The sequence below is a fragment of the Macrosteles quadrilineatus genome, unplaced genomic scaffold, assembly GCF_028750875.1.
Source record: "Macrosteles quadrilineatus isolate MER2022 unplaced genomic scaffold, UCM_ALF_1.0 Scaffold_2__2_contigs__length_208266976, whole genome shotgun sequence".
NCBI classification, from domain to species: domain Eukaryota; kingdom Metazoa; phylum Arthropoda; class Insecta; order Hemiptera; family Cicadellidae; genus Macrosteles; species Macrosteles quadrilineatus.
The window spans coordinates 87737366-87763087 of NW_026542595.1; the positions used below are offsets into that span (position 1 = coordinate 87737366).

Below are 25722 nucleotides of genomic sequence, written 5' to 3' on the forward strand. Positions count from 1 at the left end.
GTTTAAACAAACAATTAATTATTTATTACGGGTACAGTATATGGTTTTAAAGTTTAAACAAACATTTGAAAAATTGACACTAGGCTTACAAAATGGCGTAGAAGCCGTTGTTACGTTAAGTCTTTAACAAACGTTATATCCAGAAAACGAGTTCTTAAAGGAAAAAGAGACAAGCCTGTCATTTTTGTAGTTGAATTTCGGTGGTTCGAGCCTTCTTTCGATCTGGTCATAGTCTATGAAACACCTGTCTTCTGGATCTGGCCACATGAAACTGGCTTTCCCCACATTTCGGGCACATCTTACAAATAGTTCCATGGCTTTACCCTCTACAAGGGCCACATAAAACTTTACTGATTTCTTCCCGGGGAACTTTACTAATAGCCAATCGTCGACTTTGGGGTCTTTGAAGACTAAATGTTCGTCGTCCTCTGGCGGATCTTCATTAAATTCGTCTGAAAATTCCTTCAGCGAAAGAAGATCGTCATCAGGGTTGGAGCTCAAGTACGATTCGTCTTCGATCTGTTTCCGCTTCCTCTTCCTGGGTGGAGACAAGTCAGATGGTAGGTCAGTAGAAGTTGTAGGGTTTGAGTTCTCAATCACGTCATCTTGGGATACACTTTTCCCTGGTGTGACATTAAATCTTTTTTTTGCCTTTCTTCTGCCTGCGCCTGGTGCTTCATATCTGAGCTTTGAGAGTAATTCGATGACCCCTTCTCCAACCAAATTTTTGGTTTTTTTAGTCGGAGTTTCTGGTTGTGTGGTGGTTGGAAGTTTGTTTAAAACCACTTGGGCGTCTAAGGGTACAATTCCACATGCCTTAAATCCCGCTTGAAGGTTTTTCGCAGCGTTTGAGGAGATAGCACACATCAGTTCATTCAGGAGGGTTGGAAAATGGTTTTTTGGCAGGTTGGAGAGCCGAGGATCCGCATTTAGCTTCCATTTGCAAAGGATGTCCCTCCAGGCACGTTTCAGGGGCCTAAAAAAGGCAACGTCCAGCGGTTGTAACAGATGTGTTGCGTTAGGAGGAAGACAAACAAACAACACGTTGTTTTCACTGCAAAGGTTTATTACCTCTGGTGAAAAATGGGTGGACAGGTTGTCACCGATCAAAACCTTGGTGCCCTCTTTGGATCGGGCCCAAGGCAAAACGATGGTCTTAAACCAATCGGTGAATGTGGTCTCATCTATCCACCCACTCTTCGACCGGTTGTATCTGGTCCCATTTGGACCCCCAACGACCCACGAGTCCCACAGACGTTCTGCTTTGTAGCAGACTTAGGGTGGAAGTAGTTCTCCAGTCGCACTGATACGCACTGACATTACGCCACTGACACGCAACAACTCAAAACACACATAACAAGTTATTTTACAGGAGTAAACTTATTAAATGTCACATGAGTACCTAGAGACATCCAGCTGGTGGCAGCGGGTATGCAGGGAGAGTGGCTTGATCTGGTGTCTGCGCAGTTGGCAACACTTGGGCTGCAGTACCGCAGTGATGTAGACACACAGAGTGCCAGCGACACCCTCGGTCGTACGCAAACACAGCTCCAGTCTCGTGGTGTTCATCTGACACCGGTATGTCGCCAGTAACCGGTTGTCCGACTGTCAAACAAACGTAGATACAGTGTCATCCTACTGAAAAACTAAAGATTGCATTCTGGGTTTGAGAGAAGCTGCATAAATGACTTTGGTATGCAGCATTAGTTTAGTTTGCACTTTGCAGTAAGAGCATTACTACTAGATTTTTAAGCTAATTTTGCTTTGTTTACAACATCTATAGGCATCTGGATGAATGTTTTGAAGATTTATGTTACCAGTTACCGATAATTCAGATATAACCATTGTTTCACTGTGACGATGACTTATGGAATTTGTGTAAAACACATAAACGTAGCTCTTTTTTACTAAAATCATGGATACCTCATTAGTTCCAAGTTGGTAATAATATTATTTAGCATGCAATAACAGAATTATCTTCTTATCTCTAAAACGTGATTGTATTTACCAACAATTTTATTACTTGGTAAAATCTACTATACAAAATTGTAAAATTCCTTACAACAAAAGTGTTTAATTTTTTTAACTAAGTTACCTTAAGCCTTTGTTCTTACAGGATGAAGTTATATTCCTCCAATATATTTCACCACGGTGTGTGGCCTAGTTCTTGCCACTGGGAAAATACATAAAAACAAAAGTGTGTAGGTTTTTGCTAGACAGATATACTGTACTTACACCAGGAGCACATGCACTTCGACTAAGCACGGCAGAGTTCTTATCAACATCCAGCAGGTCCAGTGGGACATCACTTTGCAGCAGAATGTTGTCTATTGCTGTCTCCACTTCTATCATCAGCTGATACACAGCTGTATCCTTTACTAGAGTCATCTGTAAATAAAAAAAATCAAAACTCAAGAAGACGTTTTTACTTTGTAATTATGACCCATAAATAAATTATTTCTAGTCATTTTATAACCCTTAATAATGACACCTCTGCTAGTTTGTCCTTTCATATTTTAATTTTTCTAGCGAGTGAAACTTCTTATTGATTATCCTAAAATTAGGCTTTCAAAGTCGGTGTCATTAGAAGTTTTCGGCGTCAACCTTGCCATAATTCGTTAATATCAGCCTTACCATAGAAATCTTCATAGTAAGCGCAAAAAAATCCGGCAGCAATTTATGAACCACTATGCGGTTGGCATCGAAAACTACCATGAATATTTTTCTTGATAGCGGAATTGGCTGTTGCTGTTAAGGTTACAGCAATAGACAACTGGCATCAGTACACCACCTGTGGCTTGATATGATAGCATCAATTCTTTTTGGTTTGTGGCATGCCTTTTAAATCAAAAGGTTATGCCGTATAGTTGTAAAATAGTTTGTAAGTAACTAAATACGATTCAGCCAACAACCCAAATTAAAGGAGAATATTGCTTTGCTTACTTTATCAGTGACATTGAAAAATGGGATTGTAGAAATTCCGATTCCATCTTCCAGAGAAGCTATGTGGTAACGCTCTCTCTCCTTCACAAGCTTCTGTTCCAGTTCTTCTATCTCGGTTCTGGAGAAGGAAGGTATTGGTTAGCAGCTTGAATTGTACTTGTATGTTACACAATCGCATGCTAAGAATACATAAATTGGTGGTAAGAGATTGTTTTAGCACATTCTAAATTTGTATCACATAATTATAATCATTTTGTATCACAATTAAGTATAATTTCAAAGCAAATAATTATTTAGAGTGACAGATTTCAGGGCAGTTCAGTCTTGGTACTTAATTATAGCCCAGTCAATGAAAACAATAAAACGCCCTTTTTTGCAACTAAATGGTGGAAAGCTAGATTTTTTTATATGTGATAAAACCACATGAGAGGTGTATTTTCCCAAAAGTACTCACTTCTACCCCTTGAGCTTTTACCCCCACCTCCCCTCCAAACCTAGAAATTGCGGGGTTTACTCAATTGATCATAAGTCAAATATGATGTACACTTTCGTGTTGCAATTTGTTTTAATTTATTTCTGATAAGTTTTCCTACAACTTTTGTTTACTTAAAATTTTCTTCTAAAACCAGTATTCAGGGAGATATAAAATTTAAACTTTGTTAAAACTTCTGTTTCAGAGTACACAATTTAGTTTTTCTACTTTCAAATAGAAATAATACACAAATATGGTTCAAACAAAAGTTTTAGTATGTTCTTCAAGTTATTCAAATAAATTATTGGTCATCTAGGTGAACTGATGAAGAGCTGGGCGTCAGCAAACACCTCTCGTCGTCGCATCTAGCCCAGTCAATAAATGCACAAACTGACTTTTTTTGTAACTAAATAGTGGAAAGCTGGAATTTTACATGTGATAGAACCAATTAAGAAGTGTATTTTGGAAAAGTTCCCAATTATCCCTCCCTGAGCTTTTCCAGACTGCCTCCAAACCTGGTAATTGCAGTCGTTCACTTTATTGAATATAATTCAAATTCTACGCATGTTATCGTATTGAAATTTGAATTGTATTATAAATATTGTTCACCAGTTGATTCAGGTCAAATTTTTTTTACTTCTTCTCTTTTCACTGTCATCAATATCACTGGTTGTTGTTGTTTTTAGGAAGTGTTTCATGACGGAGAAGAACTTTTCATTTTCAGCAGTTGTGATGGGTAAAGAGCAAACGATAGTAGAACTTCAATAACTTCAGAGTCACTGGCAGAACCTTTAGAGTATTCAAAAATGAAAGAACACAATCCTAAAAAAACACTTGATATGTGTGTCTTGGCAAGTGGCAACTGTAGTTTGATTACACCCAAGTCAATAAATTGACCGTAGTAGCAGGGCCGTCGCGTGGTTTATTGACACCCGGGGCGAGAGGTTGTCAGGCGCCCCCTCCTCAAACACTTGGATGATGAGTGATGATCGTTATACAAAGTTACGTGGCGGGTTGAATAACCGTTTAAAAATACTAGAGTCAGGAATCATGGATTAAACTACTTACATTTTATAAGAAAAACTTTTTAATAGATGATAATGAAATCCATACAATTAATGTAAGAAAATATTAAGGCCTAAAAAATTACTATACATGTTATTAATTAATACAGTGCCAATAGAAATCAATACAATGGTAAACAAAACCTCAAACCAGACCTATTCTGAATAGAATTTACAGAATGACAGAATAAAATAAAACCACGTTATTACATTTACCTTACCTTACCTCCTTGGCCATTCAAACCTAAGTTGGTTTTTGGCCTCGCCAACAAGTTGCCTCCAGTGTTTTCTGTCTGCTGCTTGGTCAATTGATGTCCCCATGCGATGAAGGTCTTTCCGCACCTGGTCTCCCCATCGTAGTTTGGGTCTTCCTAGTGGTCGGGTCCCTCGTGGTCGTCCATTTGTAGCTATCTTCAGGAGACTGTTTTCTTCTCTTCTCGCTATGTGTCCTGCCCACCTCAATCTTCGGCTCTTAACAATAGCTACTATATCTGGGTCTTCGTAGAGTTCTCGTAGTTCTCTGTTTTTCCTGATCCGCCATATTTCATTTTCTTTTATAGGGCCAAAAATCTTTCTTAATATCTTGTTCTCAAAGACGATTAATCTCCTTTCGTTTTGTTTGGTTAGGGTCCAGGCCTCAGATCCATATAAGAGAACTGGTTGGATAATAGTTTTATTACATTTATTACATTTAGAAATCTTAAATAAGACCCTAGTCCCTAACCTAAACATTAAATGGCATTCGCCTGGATTTTGCAAGAGTAAATGTCTTGAGAATGTCTTTGAAGTCTATTTTCCTAGCTTCATCGTTTTTAATTGACATGATGGCAAGAGAGTTCAGTCTCTCCTGTGACATGGATGATCTTAGATATGTCTTGATAAGTTTCAGCTTACTGAAGCTACGCTCAGCACTCGCAACTGACACTGGTGTGGTTAGCAAAACTCTTAGTGCAATCCAGAGATTTATAAATAAATATTTGCTGTCCGTTTTCTTGATTGCTCGCAACACGTCAATTGGTCGAACTTGCTGAAGTTGGCGTTCCCGTTCATTGATATCCAAGATGGAGTTCACGTGTTGTAGTTCACAAAAAAGTTCATTCCCGTTGATATCTGATACTCCGTCAGTATTTCTTAAGAGAGTTTCTAATTGCAAACAGCTTTGTTTCAAATCATCTTTTGGTGGAAGATTAGCCAAGTTATACAAAAAACCCCACTGCGAGTTATGATTATAAAGTGCAGTGGACCTACATTTAACTGAAGTTATAACTGTATCAACCAATGAATAAAATACTTCCCTCTTGAATGTATCTTCTGCAGATGTTTGCACTTCGTTGTTCGCACTTTCGTACAAAAAGAGACGTTCCTTCTTGCGAATTCTGGTTTCAGGGAAGACTGGTTCTATTTAGAGTTCTTCAGCAATTTCCTTTGCGGAAATTACTGCATTTGTGAATCCATCTTCTCTAAATTTGTCTAAGAAGTCCAAGTAATTATTGAACTTACTGACAGCATCACTGACGCCTTTGGATTTCCCTTGAAGACTTATGACTTATGATATTTATTTCAAAAAGCAAATCATGCCATAGTAGTAAACATACTATGAAGAAAAGTCTTCCATCTGGTTGACTAAGGAATGAGCCTCACTCGCTGTCTTAGGGTCGTCCGTTTTCTCATTCAGTTCTATCAATGCATCTCGCACTTCAACGTACTGATGGCGAACAGCTTGCACCGAAGATATGCGGGCTTCCCATCGTGTTTGACATACTTGTTTAACGTGTTCACTTGTCACACACCAACGCTTTGTAGAGCCAGCAAATATCGTATATATACGCTGGAGTGTTCCAAATAGAGATGTAGATTTGACCGAGGATTTCGCTCCATCAGCAATTACCAGGTTCAGACTATGGCATCCACAAGGCATAATAAAGCCAGAGGGAAATCTGCTAGTACACGAGCTTGAACTCCTTTGTGGATACCTGCCATATTGGCACCATTATCGTACCCCTGGCCCCGACAGTCTTTCATGTTTAGTCCACATTTGGCGATTTCGTTAAACATAAGGTCAGTGAGAGCTTTACCGGAGGTTTCTTCAGCTACTCGATACGCTATAAAACTCTTCTCTATGTTAATTTCATCATTTTCTTCATTAACATAGCGGATCTTTAGAGATGTTTGCTCTCTGCGGCTAATATCCGGAGTGCAGTCGAAAATTACAGAAAAATACTTGGCATTCTTTATTTTGTTTATGATGCTTTCCTTAACTGCATTGCCTAACATATTAATGATCTCATTTTGACTCGATACACTTAACAAGTGAAAGTTACTTTCTCGGTTGGATATTCTGCGTAAATGTTCCATTAAAACTGCATCAAACTTCCCTAATAGTTGTACAAGACCGAGAAAATTGCCATTGTCTTTTGTAAATAACTTGGAAGACGAGCCTCGAAATGCTATGGTATGCTCTGCTAAATACAAAGTAATTTCGACTATCCGTCGCAACACCTCCTCTGAGCGCTGTGCTTCAGTGTTGATTTGATTAATAATTTCCTGGTTAATTGAAGTACCCCCTTTGAGTCTATTTTTCAGCCATGCACCACTGGACCATGTATTTAAAGTGATCCTGAGATATTTCGTGAGATTTCAACCTCTCAGTCATGTGTTTCCAATTATTAAAACCCATTTTTGCCCAAACTGTGATTTAGAGGATGGGTCAAAAATCCTGCAGCAAAAACAGTAAGCCGAATAATTTTTTTCTGAATAAACCAACCAACGTCTAAGAACTTTTTCGCGGTTTTCAGCGAAACGAAATCGAAAGCCATTTGAAAAATGTCTTTTATCGGAATTTTTTTGGATACTGATAATCTTCCATGGAAATTTCAGCAGGATATTTTAAAATTAGGTCATTACGCTGTTCATTTAAAATGCGATCTGGCCATGTCGCTGGATCTCCAGACAAAGTCAAGCAATCAATATGTTTGCTAATTCTGCTGTCATTGTCAGTCTTAGGCTCTAAATTTACCTCTTCATCTTGGTTATTATCTGGGATTTCAGTTTCAATGTCAATGTCTGTAGGAAGGGTAGACACTTCTCCGCTAGTGCTAGCTCCTTGAGAACTCGTACTTGGTAGGCCTACTGACAGTGGCAGGTCACAGACGGTATCGGGTTTTGCCGCTGGGATTGCAGATTAAGTATTAAAATAACTTGTTAGTTTCGGCACTTTGGACAGTAACACTTCCCGGGCTATTTCACTTTCTTTATTCAATTTTCTCCGCTGTGCACCTGTTAACTTTTTGGACATATTGGACACAACAATATTCACATAACCTCACAAACTAAGCTGACAGCCGAGCGAAGACTGCCGTAAAGGAGTGGTGGGGTAGTGGCGGTGGTGGGGGATGGGCATCCCGTCATCACGTGCATAGTTGAGGTCATTGTCTCTACCGTGAGTCATCATCAGGACGTCAGAGACGGAAGTGGGGGAGGGTAGTCGGGTGAAACAAAAATAGAACACGGCAGCTAGGCTAGTAGCACTCGTGTAAAACTACACGAGTAGTTTTCAAGCTACTCGTGTGAAAGGCCTACAGACGGACAGAGTGACACTGCGACTTTGCAATATTGATTTATATTAAGATAATGAATTTGGGCTAGGGCCTTCAACTCCACAGTTGAGTTCATTATTAGGCTGTTATTACCAAACTAAGTAGAAAACAAGCAAATCTAGCTACTTCATTTTTATATAATGTTTATCTGGGAAAACATTGAAAATATATAAAGTTATCGGTATCAAATAATATGTATTTGTTCAAAAAATGTATACAACGTAATATTAAAAATTCAGTCATACATAACTTTTCAAATTACTTTATGTACATCTAAATTAATTTTTTTTCAATTTTGTTGTATCACTTTTGTTGCGGCGCTCCCGTGGCCGTGGTGCCCTCCAAGCCACCGCTTACGCGGCGCCCCCCAGACTGTGGCCCCCTGTGGGTCGCCCCACCCACGCGACGGCCCTGCGTAGTAGTCTAAGAAAGGCTCGAGTTTATTATATTCTAGAAATGATTCACTATCCTTTTTAAAGCATTTCGCTGCCAAAGGGACAAAGTAACTAATGGTCAAGCTCTGGGATAATTTGTTCGATGATTTCAAAACATACCCGTTTGATTTCAGGTTGGTCTTCTTCACTAGTTGGAGTGTCTCTTTGGTTTTGTCCCAAGCTGGAATATACCACATCACTTTGTAACTTCATAGGGATAGTTATTTTCGTTTCTTTTTCCTTTCTTGAGACCACTCTATCCCACATTTTACGCTTGAAGATTTTGCTTTGACAATAATCTTGTTGACTGCCTTGTCAGTTCTTGTATCAACAAATCTTTTACGAGTGGCTTTAATTAGGGCCACTGCAGCTGACAAGTCCAAATCTTTTTATTGAAGTTGTTGGACAAAATATACGTGGTTCCTAAAATGTTTTCCATTGCATGAAGATAGAAAATAAAACTGTTTTGTTGAATTTGCACACTTAAACCAAGTGATTCAGATCTGACCTTTTTTCCTTCACCTTGCACGGTCAAAATTACTTGAAAAGTTTGTCTGACCTCCTTAAACAGCTGTACCAGTAAAATCACCTTGTAGGAACTCTTCTTTCCAGTTCTGTCCTGCTAAGGAAGAAAACCGTAACTGCAGTCTGGGTGATTTTGAGATACAGCTGGTTTAGTGTTTTTTGATGATTCTTTATTCTCATTCATATATATGTTTTCTTTAGAATCTAAATATAACTTTATTTTTAACCTCAGGATATGTATTTTATTTAAATACTTGTAGTTACTGTAAGTCATTTTAGTGTCTTCTAACCAAGAAAACCGTAACAGTTCTCTAAGCTTACAGTATCCACAATGTAGTTTTCTGGCTTAAAATCTGCAGATACTGTTGTTTGGCTTAAAAACCAGTTGTTCATTCAGTAGTTACGTAACATAACATCAAAATATTTGATATAGCATAAGGTGGACTATGTCAGGAATAATCCTTGTGTAAAGGATTGTTCATCTGCATAAATTCACTGGTTCATGGTTCACTGGTATTATAAATAAATGTTGGCTATATGTCTGAAATTTACGTCTAAGGGTTGTCCATTTGTTTGCATAAATTCGACAAAGTAAAATCACAGCAGCATATAAACACTTTCTTCATAGTTCAGTCATCAATTTCTGTCACAAGGTCAGGTTCATCTCTTGTTTGAAAGTTCAGCCTAAACTCATGCCAGTTTTGGGGCATAAGAGGAACCAGTTTAGAGATTATATCTGCTTTTTTGAGCTGGTTAATCTCCCTTTCGCTTTCCCTTATTTCTGGTTTAGGGACTGATTCCTTTTCAAGTACCCCGATTTTAGAATTGACACTTCAATACTTTCTTCTACAGACCTCTTTTTGAATCAGAGATCCAAACTGCCTCTCATAAAAACTACCTGAACCAAATCACTCAGGTAAGGCCGGGGATATTACTTCATGATTTTATATAGGGACAAAAGTCAAAAGGTAAGAAAGAATCAGTTGTTTGCCGACTTTTAACTTCAACCTTCCTAGAACACGATTTTTGCACACACTCTTCAAACTCTGCGAAGTCATAAACTTTCCTTTGTTTTTTACCTGTAAAAAAAGTTTGTGTTAATTGAAACATATATATTTAAATTAATATCAACACCAAGTGCAATAAATATTTATGCTTGTATAAAAATTTTAAAATAAAAATTTACTTTTTACATGCCTTATTAATTAGCCTAGAAAGGTATCTATGAAAGTAGACGTTCATACCGGTTGAGTGACTTGGTGGTGGAAGTGGTCTGCAGACATGAAGGTGTGACCAGGCTCTAGGTAACTGAGCTTAATTGAAGTTGCTTGAATTTAATTGGAGTTTACTGCTCCTACAGGGTGGGAAAACAGGGCCCAAATTTTGTTCTGGCTAGAGCATATGTCAAGCCAGGTAAAAATTTTTTTGCATCTACGTTTAATTCAAGGAAGTCTTGCATCGCACACTCGCAATATCCTCTTTCTTTCTCCCAGATATTCCCTCATGCCACAAGCATGCAATTGGCTCAAGTTTTTGCTTTGTTCCAACAGGGACAAATGATCGCCACTAGCCATCACTTGCTGTGAAAGTGTCTTTTCCTTCCAGTTTTCCATGAAGAATTATTGCCTTCTCCTTTAAAATTGGACTGCTTATCTATTCGACATTAAATTCTCTACAAATGCTGTAGACAGATTCGCCCTTATCCAGGCGCTCTACAGTAGGATAGCGAGTTTCTGTTCCATTGAAACAAAAGTATGTTTTAGTTTTTCAGACATTTTAGAAAACATTTTTCTCGAACACACTTAACACACTACAGGTATATGAACAACTTGTAACTCATTCTACAGTACTAGGTAACGATGTTTACTTCAATGACAATGGGGCGAAAACTAAACTTTTCACGTTGAATCCAGTCAAAGTTTAGTCACTAGTGGCGCGACAATGTAGCTGACATGACTCATGCTTCTGATAACAGCCGAACTATCCGGCGCCCGATCCAACCGCGGCCAACAAGAGGGAGTTCCACTCATTTCTCAGACCGGCTGAACCATCCGGCGGCCGATCCAACCGAGGGCAAATTAGAGTGAGTCTACTTTATCTACATACACATTTAATTATGGCCAGTTTTAGTATTTTCTAATTTTAAAATACAATAACTTAGTCTAAACAAAATAAGTTACGTGACTATTCCATGAATGGCATAACTGCAAGTACATAAGTAACAATGCATTTAAATGTGATAGAGGCAGTGATAATCAGAGCTTACCTGTTGCTTAGCAGAGAGTCCAACAGTCACCTAACAGATGGGAGGTATTTCTGGAAGAAACCAGTTTACCGGTATTGCTGCAAACAATATGACTGCACCATCTAATGATTTAAAACTGAAAACTAACCCAAGTAGTTCCATAGCGTAGTTGCTCATAGAATGTGTTGGATTCAAAATCCTGATTTGGCAAAATTTGCAGATAGGCGGTATTGCATGTTAAGTGACGATAGGCAAGTCCATGAAAATTATTTTAATGCCGTTAAGTATTTCTGCAAAGTAATTTCAATCAAGAGTGCTTTTTGGGCTTCATTTCGTACTGCGTCGTTTCAGCCACAATAAATTATGAGGTTATCTTCCGCTTGTAGTTTTCCCCATCAATATTTTCCACATCACTTGTTCTGCTAAACCTCCAGGTCTCAAAAAGAATAAGAATAAGAATAAGAATATACTATTTATTTCCAAAATTACAAATTACAAAAATTACAATCGTGGCTGTAAAGCAAAGTACAAAGGAAAAAAATCCCCACAAAGACTGTACATCTGCGTGTGGGGAGAGTCTTCTCCGTCGCTCACCACTTCACAGACAAGATAACAAAATAAACAAATAATTACTTAAATAAAAAGAAGTATTTTTTTTGCCATATTGTTGGCAAAAAAAAAAGACTGAACATGAACAATATTTGAAGTACTTGAATGAGGGTGCCAGTACTGAAGTAGTTTGGTATTGTTAGCCTAATTTAGTTTTAGAATTGTCATCGACTTTCATTATGCCCTGTACTGGGATCTGATGAGCTCTTCGGCAGCATCATCGCTCAGACCGAGAAGCCAGCGCCCGATCTTTCTGCTGAAAACCGTGACACTGTCTCCCTCCCATTCTCTTATCTGTATGGGGAGATTAGTGTGTATAATGTGGGCTAGATAGTGAGGGGTAAGAAGCTGTGCTTTATTGTTCAATTTGGGAACGGAGATGCCTATGTGTGTTCTAGATCTAGTGTCATAAGAATGTAGCGAATCGGAGAAAATTTTGCTTTTATTATTTTTTGAAAAGGTTATAACTGTTTTTAGGAATAGTTTCCTGATGTTAAGGACTGGAAAATTTTGAAAAAGTAGGTAGGTGGGGTATCTTTGGTCTTTTTTTAGTATGTGTTTAATTATGGATTTCTGGGTAACAGCAAGAGGAGCCAAGACAGAGGCAGACGCAGCCCCCCACGCAAGTATCCCGTACTGTAACAGTGACTGGACATACGCAAAGTATACACACCTGCAATGGTCCACAGACAGCACACAACCAAGCTGTGAAAAAGCGAAGATCATTTTTCTTAATCTATTGTTGACGTAATCAACATGTGGAGCCCAGCTAAGTTTGTAGTCAATTATGACCCCAAGGTATTTGTAATTTTCGACTTGCTCAATGATTTCACAATGGCACGGCGCTGTCCATGGACCCCCGCAGCCGTGCAACCTGAGTACTCTATGGCCCGGACCACTGTCGCATCTAAAGTAAATGGGCAGACATTTGGTCTTGGACACATTTAAGGATAGTATGTTGTGGTCAAACCATAGTTTGAGCTTGCCCAAGTCGGAGGACGCCCTGTCATATACGGCGTCCCAATTTGGCCCGGAGGAGACTAGAGCCGTCAAAAAACCAAAAAACCAACTGCATCAAAAGATCTAGAGGACTTATTTAAGTGAATAAGTCTCCACTTAAGGTCGATTGTGATTGTCATATTCTCCCATGTAATCAGGTCATGTCATCAAATGACGTCACTTAGGCTACGTCAGCTTTAAATACATCACTACGGTAACCCTAAGTGTCTTTAAATACCTAGATTCCTTATATATTTGACATCATTTCTTGGTGAGCAATTGCAATGATTCCCTACTACTATTACCGATTCTCCAGTGCAATGATTCTCTATTGTCAGTGCAACCACAGAAAACAATTCACAGTGCGTAATGTATGTTAATGTGCGGTATGTTAACTGTTGATACCTTAGCCGAACAATTTTTAGCTTGTCGTCATTTGAAATCTTAACTTTGGTGTTCAAGTCTCCACCCTCTCCACTCATTTGTTTGTCAATAACTTCTGTTGTCAATCCAAAAAACCAACCTTGAAATAAATAATACATATATTTTTTAAGTTACAAACTGTCTTACTCCTTACTTCTCCCTCGTTTTAATTGACCACATGGTGGTGTGAGATAAGTCAAGAATTTCAAAGATTAAATATACATCAAAATAAACTCATAAAACTACACTATATCTTAATACTGTCCTGTACTGTTTTGATATCTAAAATACAATTATTCTGTATAATAATGTTGAACCAGTCTTTAGGATTGTGGTAGTGAATAACATTTGGTAAAGAGATTAACATTTTGTTTCCTATTCAAATATTTAGTATATGAGTTGATTAAAAAAATAGAAACAGGGAAAATACTCTTCAGTTGTTTAAAAGAAATTGTGTTTAGTATTAAATACCAGACTACAGAGAGTATACACTTACATTGATACGATTGTAAAATACTCTATATCTTACACTTTTCCAAAGATTCTTCAACGATGATAATTCCTGAATCATACATTTTAAAACAGACATCTTTATTGGTTCTGCCCAGAACTGCACTCACCAGTATATGTTGTGACTAGAACTTCATCAAATCCGTTATTTCCCACCACGCCTCCTTGGATGGCTGTTACGCTTTCAGTGGAAACCTACAAAATATGATAAATACCTTAGTATCATCTATACTATACTATCTACATACCATACCTTAGTATTATCTATATTACCCAATCGAGATCTACAAACTTTTGCTGAATGATTATTCTTCTTACAGAAATGACAAACTGCCCCATAATATTTACACTCACGACTATAGTGTCCTACTCCTACATAACAACAGTCACACTTCTTATCACTTCTGTTGTTAATCCCACGATTAAACTGTGTCTGATGGAATGTCTGTGCTGCCTGCTTCTTTATCCCATGCTGCTCTCCATCCCTTGGCGCTGATGCTGCTGCTCCCTTTGGTCGGACTGTCATTTTCTGTAGCTTACCGCTGATGTCTGCATTGATTGAAAGTGATGCTGCGTCTTTCTCTGATGTCTCGACTGAAGCTATCATCGATACTGCCTTATCGAAGGTCAGGCCGGTCTCTGCTAGTTTTGTATGTTCATTACGAATTCCGCCTACCACTCTGTCTCTTTGGTACTTGTTTAGATTGTTACCTAAATCGCAATGAGTTGAAAGTTTTTTTCAAACTTGCTACATACTGAGCCATAGTCTCTCCTTCACGCTAATTCCGCTGACTAAACTTGTAGCGCTCGGTGATTGCATCAGGTTTTAGATACAGGTGGTCACCAATCAATTTCACAAGTTTGTCGTAAGTCTTCGTCGATGGTTTTTCGGGCGTACACAAATCCCTTCGTAAGTTGAACGTTTTTATACCCACTACTGTCAACAGTGTACACACTTTTCTATCCTCCTTAATGTTATTACACGTTAAAAATAGTTTGAATCTCTCAATATACGCCTCCCAAGTCTCAAAACTAGAGTAAAACTCCCCTAAACTTCCTATTATCCCAGACATATTAGATTCTGGTCTCGACGTCAACGTGGTCCAAAATGGCGAGGCGTCACTCGTCCCGTCGTCTTGATGTTGATGATCCGTATATGCAGATCTGCACACAATATCGCGCTACTAGCAAAATACTTTACATCTGCGCTAAACTTGCCGCACAACTATATGTTGTACCTAGTCGCCTTGCTAAGCTTTGGGGTAACCTAGGTAGAAATAACAACACGGTTATTAGACTTATGACGGTCCAACATGGTCAAGGAAGGAGTCCCGATGAACGAGATGAGATACCGGAAAAAAGAGTCAGGATAGAGTATGATGGAGGAGGTGAGAGGCAAGCGTAAGCTCCTCAGGGAGGGGGAGCTGTCTATGACAGCTCCTCCTCCAAGACCGCTGTGAGTCGACTTTGTTCAGCAAAGTCGTACTGTGCTATGCACAGCCTGCAAGGGGTGCCTCTGCACTCGCTGAAGGCAGCGGATCTAGCGCTGGCTGTGTCGTGACTAGACAGCCCTAGGGTAGGGAGCGGCTGCTCTAGTACTGGCCTTGGGCGGAGGTGACAATCACCAATCCGGCCAAGGCCCAGATAGCTAATGTTACCGCCAACTGTTACAGGTATGTGTGCAGCTGTGACAGGACTGAGCTGGAGACGATGAGGGGTCCTACCCCGAAAGGGTCCAGTCTTGGATATTAGCAGGCGTAGTGAGTGGGTCACGGTTCGGCTGCTAAACTGCTAACTTTTTTGCTTTCTTGTTTTAGTAATGGCTGAAAGTAAACGAACGGAATCATTACCCCAGGTGGGTACCTGCTCAAGCCCACTCCTCCTTTTTGGAGGACAAGCCCATGGATTCTGGGGAGGGCAACGATCAGCTTTCCTTTAACAATGATAATGTTACTGTGCAGAACACCGCTATGGAGACGGAACCTGGGGAGATCCTGGACACGCCAGAGGTCTTCTCGAGAAGTTCCTTAACAGCAAGAACTCCACCCAATTCATCTACTGATGTGCTTGAGCTTTGCCACAGGTTAGATGCAGACCTGAATAAGCCACTAAACACCAGCAGTGCTGGCGACTCTCCATCTCTGGCGGATGTTTCGTCCGACTCTGAGATCACTTTTACAGTTATGACCAAAACTGAGTACAATATGTCTGTTAGAGAAAGGAAAAAGGCTGAGGGCACGTGGATCCCTAACAGACAGTGGAGAAAGAGGAAGCGAGAGTCCTTGAGTTCTCCTGGGGAAGGTTCAGGCGTATCACCGATGCGTAGAACCGGATCCGATAGTAACCCTGGGTCGTCTCAAAATCCTCCTTCTAAGAGAAATAAAAACTCTAATCAATCAGCAGATGGACTCGTTGCAGGAAAGGCCAGCTACAGAGATCAGCTTGTGGGTCACAAGTTGGCAGTAGCTCCAGCGGCCTATCCCGATGCGAGATTCTCTGTTGAGGAATGTGATTTGTTGCAGGACAAACTGATGGAGTTGGTGTTTGGTGATGATGGCGCCAACATTCCTCATCAGTTTGAAAAAATTTACCATGAGAAGGGTGCTCTTGTCGTAACTTGTGGTAATTCTGAAACAACTGACTGGCTAAAGAGGGTGGCACCGAAGCTGGCGCTGGGAAGTGAGGGGAGTATGGAGGTCATTGTAGCAGACTATAAGGATCTGTTGCGCACGACCAAAGTGCTCCTACGCACTGACAGGCGCTTGGCCAAGGTCGAAGCCTCTAAAGTGTTTGTTCAGATTGAGCGGCAAAATCCTGGTGTCACGACAAAGGACTGGCGCGTCATTGGTGGGAAGAGGAAGGATGATCATCGGATTCTTGTTCTTGCTATTGATGAAATGAATGCGCAGGTTCTGAAAGATCGTGGCTGGATTATCTATCTGGGTCTGGGGAAAATACAGCTCAGAGTTATCTCTGGTGCTCCCTCTGATGACTCAGGTCCTTCAAGCGAACCTACAACACAGTAAGGCTGCCACGGCTGTGTTCTGTCTGAGCACGGTTAAGCAGTCCTTAGATTATGCCTTGATTCAGGAACCCTGGATCAATAATTTTAGAATTGCGGGGATGGGAACTATAAAGGGTAGCATCTTCTCTGCATCTGTACCACACCCTAGAACTTGCATTTGGGTTAAAGAGGGGCTAAAATGTAATCCAGTTCTAGAGCTTTGTTCGAGGGACGTAACAGTAATTAAGACTGTATGTACTAAATCCAACATAAAACTGCTGCTGGCCTCTGTTTACATGCCACAGGGCGACGATGGACTGCTCCCATCGGCCGAGGTCAGAAGATTGGTCGACCTCGCACACGAGTCTGGATCCGAACTCGTGATAGGCTGCGACTCCAATGCCCATAATACGGCCTGGGGATGCAGGGACACTAACAACCGAGGTAGGTCACTTCTAGAATACATAGCTTCTTGCGGCCTACTTGTTGCAAATGTAGGCTCAGAACCAACTTTTTTAAGCAGGATAGGCCAATCAGTAATTGATCTTACCCTGTGTTCGGCGGGTATGGCTGACAGGATTATTGACTGGTCAGTGTCCCTTGAGCCATCCCTGTCTGATCATAGGCACATTGTCTTCGGGTTGGGGAATTTCTGCGGCGAGGTTCGCTTATTCAGGAGCCCAGTTAAAACCGACTGGGCATCCTTCAGAGCTGATCTTCGGGGCAGAATTGCCTCGAACCTGAACACATCTCCTATTAACACAGTTGATGCGCTTGACGAGGCGGCAGATCGTCTAACTAGGTGCATAGTTACATCCTTTGAGGATAATTGTCCTTTGAGCAAGGGAAAGAGCAACAGGGCTAGTTGGTGGGGTCCTGAACTTGCCTCTCTTAGGAAGAGAGTAAGGGCCCAATTTAGGCGAGCAAAGATAACCAATAATTGGGATACATACCATACAACTCTCACAGAATATAACCATGCAGTACGTAAGGCCAAAAGGCTCTCATGGAAAAATTTTTGTGGAAATTTAGAGAGTATCAAGGATACTTCTAGAATACATAAGGTACTTGTTAGAGACAGGCATGTTACTTTGGGTGCCGTTGAGGGACCGGATGGTGTAATGGCTTTTGAACCTACCGAAATACTAAAGGTTATGGTAAAAACTCATTTCCCTGGTTGTATTGTTTCTGAAGTGCAGCAGGAGGAGGTGAGTCCAGAGCGGCCTAACCTGGGCCGCCGTGCCACTCATTCTATGTGGAGCACTGCTTGCCGCATAGTCACCTTCAGCAAGGTAAGATGGGCTGTTGGCTTATTACGACCCTTCAAATCGCCGGGTCCTGATGAGGTAAGACCTGTTTGTTTGCAGGAGGGTCTTGATACAATTATACACCCACTCTGTAAACTTTTCAGAGCCAGCTTAGCGTTAGGACACATTCCCTTAGGGTGGTGTAATTCGCGTATCGCATTTATTCCTAAACCAGGAAGGGATAGTTACACTGACCCTAAGTCATTCAGACCCATTTCTCTATCTTCTTTCTTTCTTAAGATCCTAGAAAAGTTGGTCTCAAGATATATGATGGATACAGCTCTTAGGACACATCCTTTACATATTAATCAGCATGCGTATGTCTCAGGAAGATCATGCGAGACTGCGTTGCACCAACTTGTAAGCAAGATTGAGAAAGCTCTAGAGAGCAGTGAAGTGGCCCTGGGTGCCTTTCTCAATATTCAAGGTGCTTTTGACAATACTGGTACTCCAGCGATTCTTAATGCGGTGAGAGCAAGAGGTTTTCACGGTATAATATGTAGATGGATTGAATCCTTGCTTCTCAGTAGGAAGGTTAGGCTCTCACTCCACAATGATACGATCGAGGCAAGAACTACTCGAGGATGTCCTCAGGGGGGGGGGTTCTTTCTCCTCTACTTTGGAATTTGGTAGCAGACGACCTTATAAGGACCCTCAACGAAAGTGGGGTTTTCGCCTTAGGTTATGCTGATGATGTTGCAATCCTTGTGGTTGGAAAGTTCCACGGAACCATAACTGACCTTATGAATAGAGCTTTAAGGGTAGTGGACCGTTGGTGCCAGGAAGTTGGGCTCTCTATAAATCCCAGGAAAGTTGTAATGGTACCCTTCACAAGAAGGAGGAAACTGGACGGGATCGGCCCACTAAGACTGCAGGGTACTGTAATAGAGCTGCAGAATCAGGTGAAGTATCTTGGTGTAATTTTGGACAGATCACTTCACTGGGGACCACACCTTCAAAAAGTCATTGAGCGTGGCAAATGGTCCCTTATGGCATGCAGGCGGATGGTAAGTGGCACATGGGGGTTACAGCCTAAACTTATGCACTGGCTGTATGTATCTGTTGTTCGACCCGCCCTTACATATGGTTCGCTTGTGTGGTGGCCAAAGATGGAATCAACTATAGCTGTCAAAGCTTTAGCAGGAGTTCAGAGGCTTGCTCTTATTATGATAACTGGGGCAGTAAGTAGCTGTCCTGGAGCGGCACTTGACTGTCTGCTTGACATGCTACCTATTGACATTTATATTAAGGTGGTAGCAAGTAAAACAGCCCAACGCCTTAGATGCGAAAACTTATGGATAGCCTCAGGGAACAATAAAGGGCACTCTAAAATTGTTCAGGTGGTACATAATGATGAATTGGACTTACCTTCAGATCACATGTCCAAAAAATACTCCTTTGGAAAGCCTTTCAAAGTACTAATACCAGATAGGAAGGATTGGTCTGGCGGAAAAGGACCCATACCCACAGGTGACTTAGAATGCTATACTGATGGTTCTAAGATCAAAAATGGGGGCACTGGAGCAGGTGTGCATTGGATGAATGGAGGCACTGGTATTTGTCTTCCAATGGGGGTGTACCCAACTGTCTTTCAAGCGGAGGTCACTGCCATTCTAGTTTGTGCTCAAGAACATCTTAACAAAGATATCAGAGACAAAACAATCAATATCTTTACTGATAGTCAAGCGACCTTAAAAGCATTAAACTCTTACGAATTCAACTCCAGGCTCGTGTGGGATTGTCTTGCTTCTGTGTCTGAGTTGGGTAGGAGAAATGACCTTACGCTTTGCTGGGTACCAGGACACTCAGGCATTAAAGGAAATGAAGCTGCAGACAGATTGGCAAATACTGCCTCTGCGACATCATTGTTAGGCCCGCAACCCTTCTGTGGCATCTCACGAAACAGTGTATGTTCTGCGATTGCGTCATGGGCCAAGGAAAAGCATCGCAAACGCTGGGTCGATGTTCCCCTTCTTAGGGTCAGCAAGCTTACTCTGTTTAGGCCTTCCAAAAAGGTTGCCTGTGACCTCTTGAGACTAGACAGACGAAGAATTAAATTAATTGTTGAACTGATAACTGGTCATGGAAGATTCAGGAAACATCTACAACGGATGGGCTTATATGATGGTGAACCGATCTGTAGGTACTGTGATAGGTCAGAAGAGACAGCTGATCACTTACTCTTTGATTGTATTGAGCTCTCTGACGCTAGATCGATAACTCTTGGAAATATGGCTAGAGGTAGATTTCTTCCTGAGGATGAACTAATTGAGAAGCTACAGGCATTCATTGGGCGCCTCAACTTGTAGGTCAACAAGAAAGCAATTAAGTATCTGGGGTGCGCAATAATTCGATTTCGGATGAAGTGCTTTAAGGTCTCGACCTGCCCCTGTCAGATAAGATAAGATAAGAGTATGATGGACTGGCTGCTCAGGACCCTGGGTAGGAGTGGGGATAGGCTGTTGGCCAATCACATTTATTTTGCGATATAGATTACAGTAAGCCATTGATTACATTGTACAGTTTTTGTTACTATAATAAATACATTACAACTAGGAGGAAAGGCTGATTTTGTTCATTAGTGATTATTATTTATTCGGTTATTAATTGAGTAAATAACTTCTTGTGGTCATCAATTCGTATGACAGGAGTGTTTCCTTCACACAAAGACTTGAGGTCCATGTATCTCGCATTTGGGATACTTTGTCGGGACTTATTCAGGGGCTTAACAGTGAGGTCCCTAATGTTTGGCACTAAGCACAAAAGTACACTGTGCGGGTAAATCTTCCCTCCTTTGAACACACCTAGCGTCTTTGTCGTAGAAATCTTGATCCATCAGATGTTCGCTTGTCAGATTTTGACAGTACGCGAATGACGTTGGTAATCTTTTTCGGTCGTTTCGGTGATGGTCCAGTATTTGGAGCGAGTGATAGATCCAGGATGTCCAGTCTGAAGTGGTAGAGGGACTTCTTGGAATCTGGATTGGTACACTGATAAAGTTTGTAAGAGTTAATGATTATCCTCTGGATGACGAGCAGAAAAACTTGTAACGAGTTATTTTTCCTAGGGGGGTATATTTTCGCTATTTGGCCGCGTACCGATTGTAGAGGTAAGCAAGCGGCGGCGGCGAACCTAGCTAGCGCCCTTTGACCCGGCTTATCAGTTCGGATAAGCCTGGGATATCCTAGATCTTCAGGACTGTATAGGACGGACATTCTAGTCGTGGATCCCGTGCAGTGAAGAGCGAGCGTTTGTCGAATGAGACGTGGAGTGTTTTGGTGACATCGGTGTCATGTGAGATTGGTGCTCAAGGAGTGAGTGTCGGCATTCAAGTTGGGTAGTGAGACAGTGACCCACTTGCGGTGAGTGGACGACGTTTTATTATATTTTGGTTTAAGAGAGTTAGAGAGTTAGAGTTGTAACCGTGCTGGTCAAAGCCTGACGGTAGTTAGGGTTTATTTATTAGTCAGGAATAATATCAAGGTATATTCCTGACGGTTCTGGGCAGGTGCTAGAGCGCAAATAATATAATTTAATTGACTGTAGTAGATATTATTTTGCGTTGTACCTAGAGTTAGTTATATTACTAATAACTCTGAGGCCCGACAAACCTAGGCTGCACGATTTAGCGTGCGTAGTTGGAAACACGTGGCCAGTAGGCTAGTAGCTAATATTATTAGCCTATTAACAGAAGCCCAGCTAAGTAAAATAAAGTTGGTAGTAGCAGTAACAGTAGTAGGGTTGTTATTGTTTATTCATTTGATTATTTTAATTTAACCTGAACAGCTTGTTTGGTAGTCCAACACGTTATCTTGGTAGCTTGGATAGCGGAGTACCGGCTGTCAGATAATATATTTATCTAGTGTTTGGAACGCATTTAATATTTATTTATCTGCTACTAAGTAGCTCAATATTTTAATAGTGCAATTGCCATTTAGTTTTGCTTGTTTGGTTTGGTATTTATTGAGACCAGCTACTAGTGGTGTAGTCACTCTACCTATAGTGCACTTGTATTGTTATCTGGTATTATTATTGAGTGAACTGTTTGATTGTTAGCTTGGGCAATAGAGTTGTGTATTGGATTATAGTGGCCTAGTAGACCCCGCCTGGTGATAACTCGCGTTGTGGTTTTTATTGGCAAGTCGTCGTGTAACTCACTGTGTTTTAGGCACTCTGGGCTTAACTATAGGATAGTTAGGACGAAGCCCGAGTTGCGTAGTCAGCAACGACCCCCTAGGAGAGTGGAGAATCGGCGTAGGCCTGGTAGTGATTATTGCACGTTTGTTTTGGTGACTTGTTTTTGACTTGTTCACAGTGCCCGTGTATGAACCAGTCCTATACCGGTTAGACCCGGCTTTTGGCCTAGTGGTTTCCCTGACCTTATCGCAGACCCTGGAACTTTACCCAGCCATTGTAGGCTGAGCTATCCCCGGCAAACGTTTGCGATTGCGACTGCACTTTTAATAATTTTTTTTCAGTGCAGAAAGTAGCGTCGCAAACTTTCTTGTACCACCTCAAGCTCTTGTGGTCACAAGGATAGTATGAGATGAGTTGATCGTTCCTGTCAACTCCCTTCATGTGGGCATTGTGCTGCACTATAGGGAGTGGCTTCTGTTGCTGCACCTTCCGTTCATTTGTGGTTTTCACAGTTTGGTTTTTTAATATTCAGTCGACATGTTGAGAACTGAGCGTTTGTCATGCCACTTTGGGAATAAGACCCCTTCAGCATAAAGCACGATATGCTCACCTTGTTTGAGCTTAGTAGATGTCACCTAGTAGAGAGTGTTTACGAGTCTATTGTACAGTAACTGTGCATTTGGTCCTGTTTGTGAGCAGAAAGGACGTTGAGTGGGAAACTCATATAATAGTTGTCCATATATATGGAATGGCCAGCATTTAGTTTATGTCGCATAAGAAGCTTCACTACTTTGGCAGCATGCCCTTTCCCAACTCCCCTCCTTTGCCAGAATGTGTCTTTTCTCTTTGATGTACTGCCTGAATTGCAGTCTTCCTCGCCATAGGATAGTCCCTTCATCCAAAGACAGTTCTTTCCCAAGGTAATATACAGTATCCATTCTGGTGTTGAACTCATCAATCAGGAGTCTTATCTTATGTAAACGATCTCTCTGGCAATTTACAGCATCTTCTTACTGAAATGCAGGCATCGTAATAGTCTGGGCGTCAGCTAGGGGGACCTGGAAATTTGGGTGGACAAAGGTTTTTGACTCATTCTGACTCAGTTTTTTGCGCTGATTACGAATATGCCGGGTGCCACCTTGGCACCCTTGGGCAAACGCCGCCATATTGGAAAAATGGCGGCCAAAACTGGTTTTTCGATAAATACTTGAAAACGGTTAGTTTTAGAGATATTTATGTGGAGACATAAAATGTAGAGCGTAAAAAACTACACAGAAATGATATCAACACTTTTTTGGTAAACCTCACGGTTTTAGCACAATTTGTGAAATTGAAGTTATTATTAACATAAAGTTGTAATTTAGTGCCAATACCTATGACATATTACATTCATTCTTCAAAAAACAGAATTATATTATGCATTGCACATTTGTACAAGTAACCTTTGTAAAAAATAATTGTTATTAGTGCCTTCAAACCCCCCCTCCCCTCGCCACACATCACACTCGCCCCTTTACACTGAACATTCTCGTATTCCCCCAATCTGTAGGTACAGTGAGAATCTCCCGGTTTATTTTAAGCAACAATATTATTGGTGTGATGAAAAAAAAAAAATACTGGTAAAGTTACAGATTTATATTTAAGTAATGTAAATAATGGAGTTATTGCATATAACTGAGAAGTCGCTCGAGGTTTTAGCTTGAGTCATAAGTAAAGGCATGCTGTGGGTTTGACGTAAGCAATTCTATGTAGATAAGAATGTATCGATCGAAATTGTCACTTACAGCTTGTATAATTCCATCTTTGCAGTCTCTTATACCCCTTAACATTGGAATTTTAGTAGCTGCAACAGCCGCTGATGCTTTAAACCGCCGATCATCACTGTATATACAGGTTACACCAAATTTGTGTAGGTAGTTCATTGATCGGTTTCTTCTTATTTAGCAGTAATGATAATGCTATTTTAATTGTGGTGTTTTGTTTAGTCATTATCGAAGTAACAAGGTTACCTATCATCAAGGAAGGTAGACCAGTACAAGCTCTTTTAAAAATGGCAACAATATCTTGCTGATATTAGATTCAAGGCTATCATAATTCAATTTGGTTTCATAGTTGTCTCTGTTAACTGTGCGTGATGTAGTTTCTGATTCAATTTTCTTTTTTACTTTTCCAAAACTACATTCTCCATCTTCATCAGATAATGCCAGTTTCATCGCAAATGTCATTTGATTTTTAAACGCAACTATGTTAGTATTTCCAGGAGAAATTAACACAATCAAGCTAGGTCCTACTATGCCTGTTATTTTTTTTACCAGAGTTTTACGTGTTATGTTTGACCCACCCTGGGATTTATAAAACTCAAACAGCTCTATTGAGTTCCAAACGCGTGATGGGTCTTCTTTCATTATATTAATAACTGATTTAAAAATAGTATCTTCACTACCAAGATTTGTGTTTGTGTAATTTATAGGTCTTTGTTTTTGGTGCAAAAAAACATTATGACTATCCCTATGATAACGTGCATCGGCTGCATGTAGATCTCCAATTACGCCATTGATTCGAACATTAATTTATTAGAAAACTCATCTTGCCTTAACTCACATGTTTCTAAAATTTATTGTTTAAAGTGGGCTTGTTCGGTCTATCAACAGTTCGGATTTGGGAATATGGTTTTCATCGGTCGGGATGTTTTAGATCAATTTTCAAACATTTTTCTCCACAGTACAGGCAATTTAGTCTAAAATCAAAGCTCTGAATATCTGATATTTTCAAACGCTTGGGTGGTGGAGGAACTACGGACCGGCTAATGTTTTAAATGCACGCTGAATGTGGGTCTTTGATATCTATGAGGAAGAGGACACACAAGATTTATGAAAATAATCGAGTAAATTTTCATCCAGGTATATGAACAACTCATCTTGTAGTTCAATACTTGCTGATTTAATTGATCAGACTCTTACAGGGCCTCCACTTATTAACTGTCCATTTTTTCCGCAGTTAAAAAGCAAGAATATTCCCTTCCCTTTGAGATAAGTTTTCATCCTCAATTGCACTTCTATTTTCCATCATTATCGTATTCAATTCATTGTTCCAATCTAGAACAAAACACATCAATTGGAATCTTCATTAACTTATAAAGACGTTCCACAAACATATACTGTGCCGGATCTGGGGTTTTTTTCGTCGGGGTGGTGGTATTTGGGGGAAGAGCACGGTAAAGTTTCGCCACACCATGTATATATATATATTTTTTTAATGCAAACTTTTAAATAGAAAATCATTCGTTCTAATATTCGATACATTTTTATTTGCCAATTTAATGTATAGGCCTATATTGATACATAATATATTATAATAGAACCTTGTACTAACTAGTATTACAGCTTGTCAATTAAATACCTAACAGAGTAAAAATTATGTAATAGTATCATCGTATTTATCTAGTCCTATAGGT

At 40.3% G+C, this 25722-nt stretch overlaps 1 protein-coding gene across 1 annotated transcript in view; it reads right to left on the reverse strand.

The window, feature by feature from the left end:
* The window catches only part of LOC128984555 (Bardet-Biedl syndrome 7 protein homolog), a 92332-nt gene that overhangs the window by 33013 nt on the left and 33597 nt on the right, over positions 1-25722 (reverse strand). Inside the window, exons 9-13 of the mRNA XM_054403890.1 lie at positions 13931-14015; positions 13293-13410; positions 2944-3061; positions 2236-2388; positions 1403-1605 (exon numbers count right to left, since the gene is read on the reverse strand). Of these exons, the coding sequence (XP_054259865.1) occupies positions 1403-1605; positions 2236-2388; positions 2944-3061; positions 13293-13410; positions 13931-14015 (677 nt within the window). The remainder of the gene's footprint in view (positions 1-1402; positions 1606-2235; positions 2389-2943; positions 3062-13292; positions 13411-13930; positions 14016-25722) is intronic.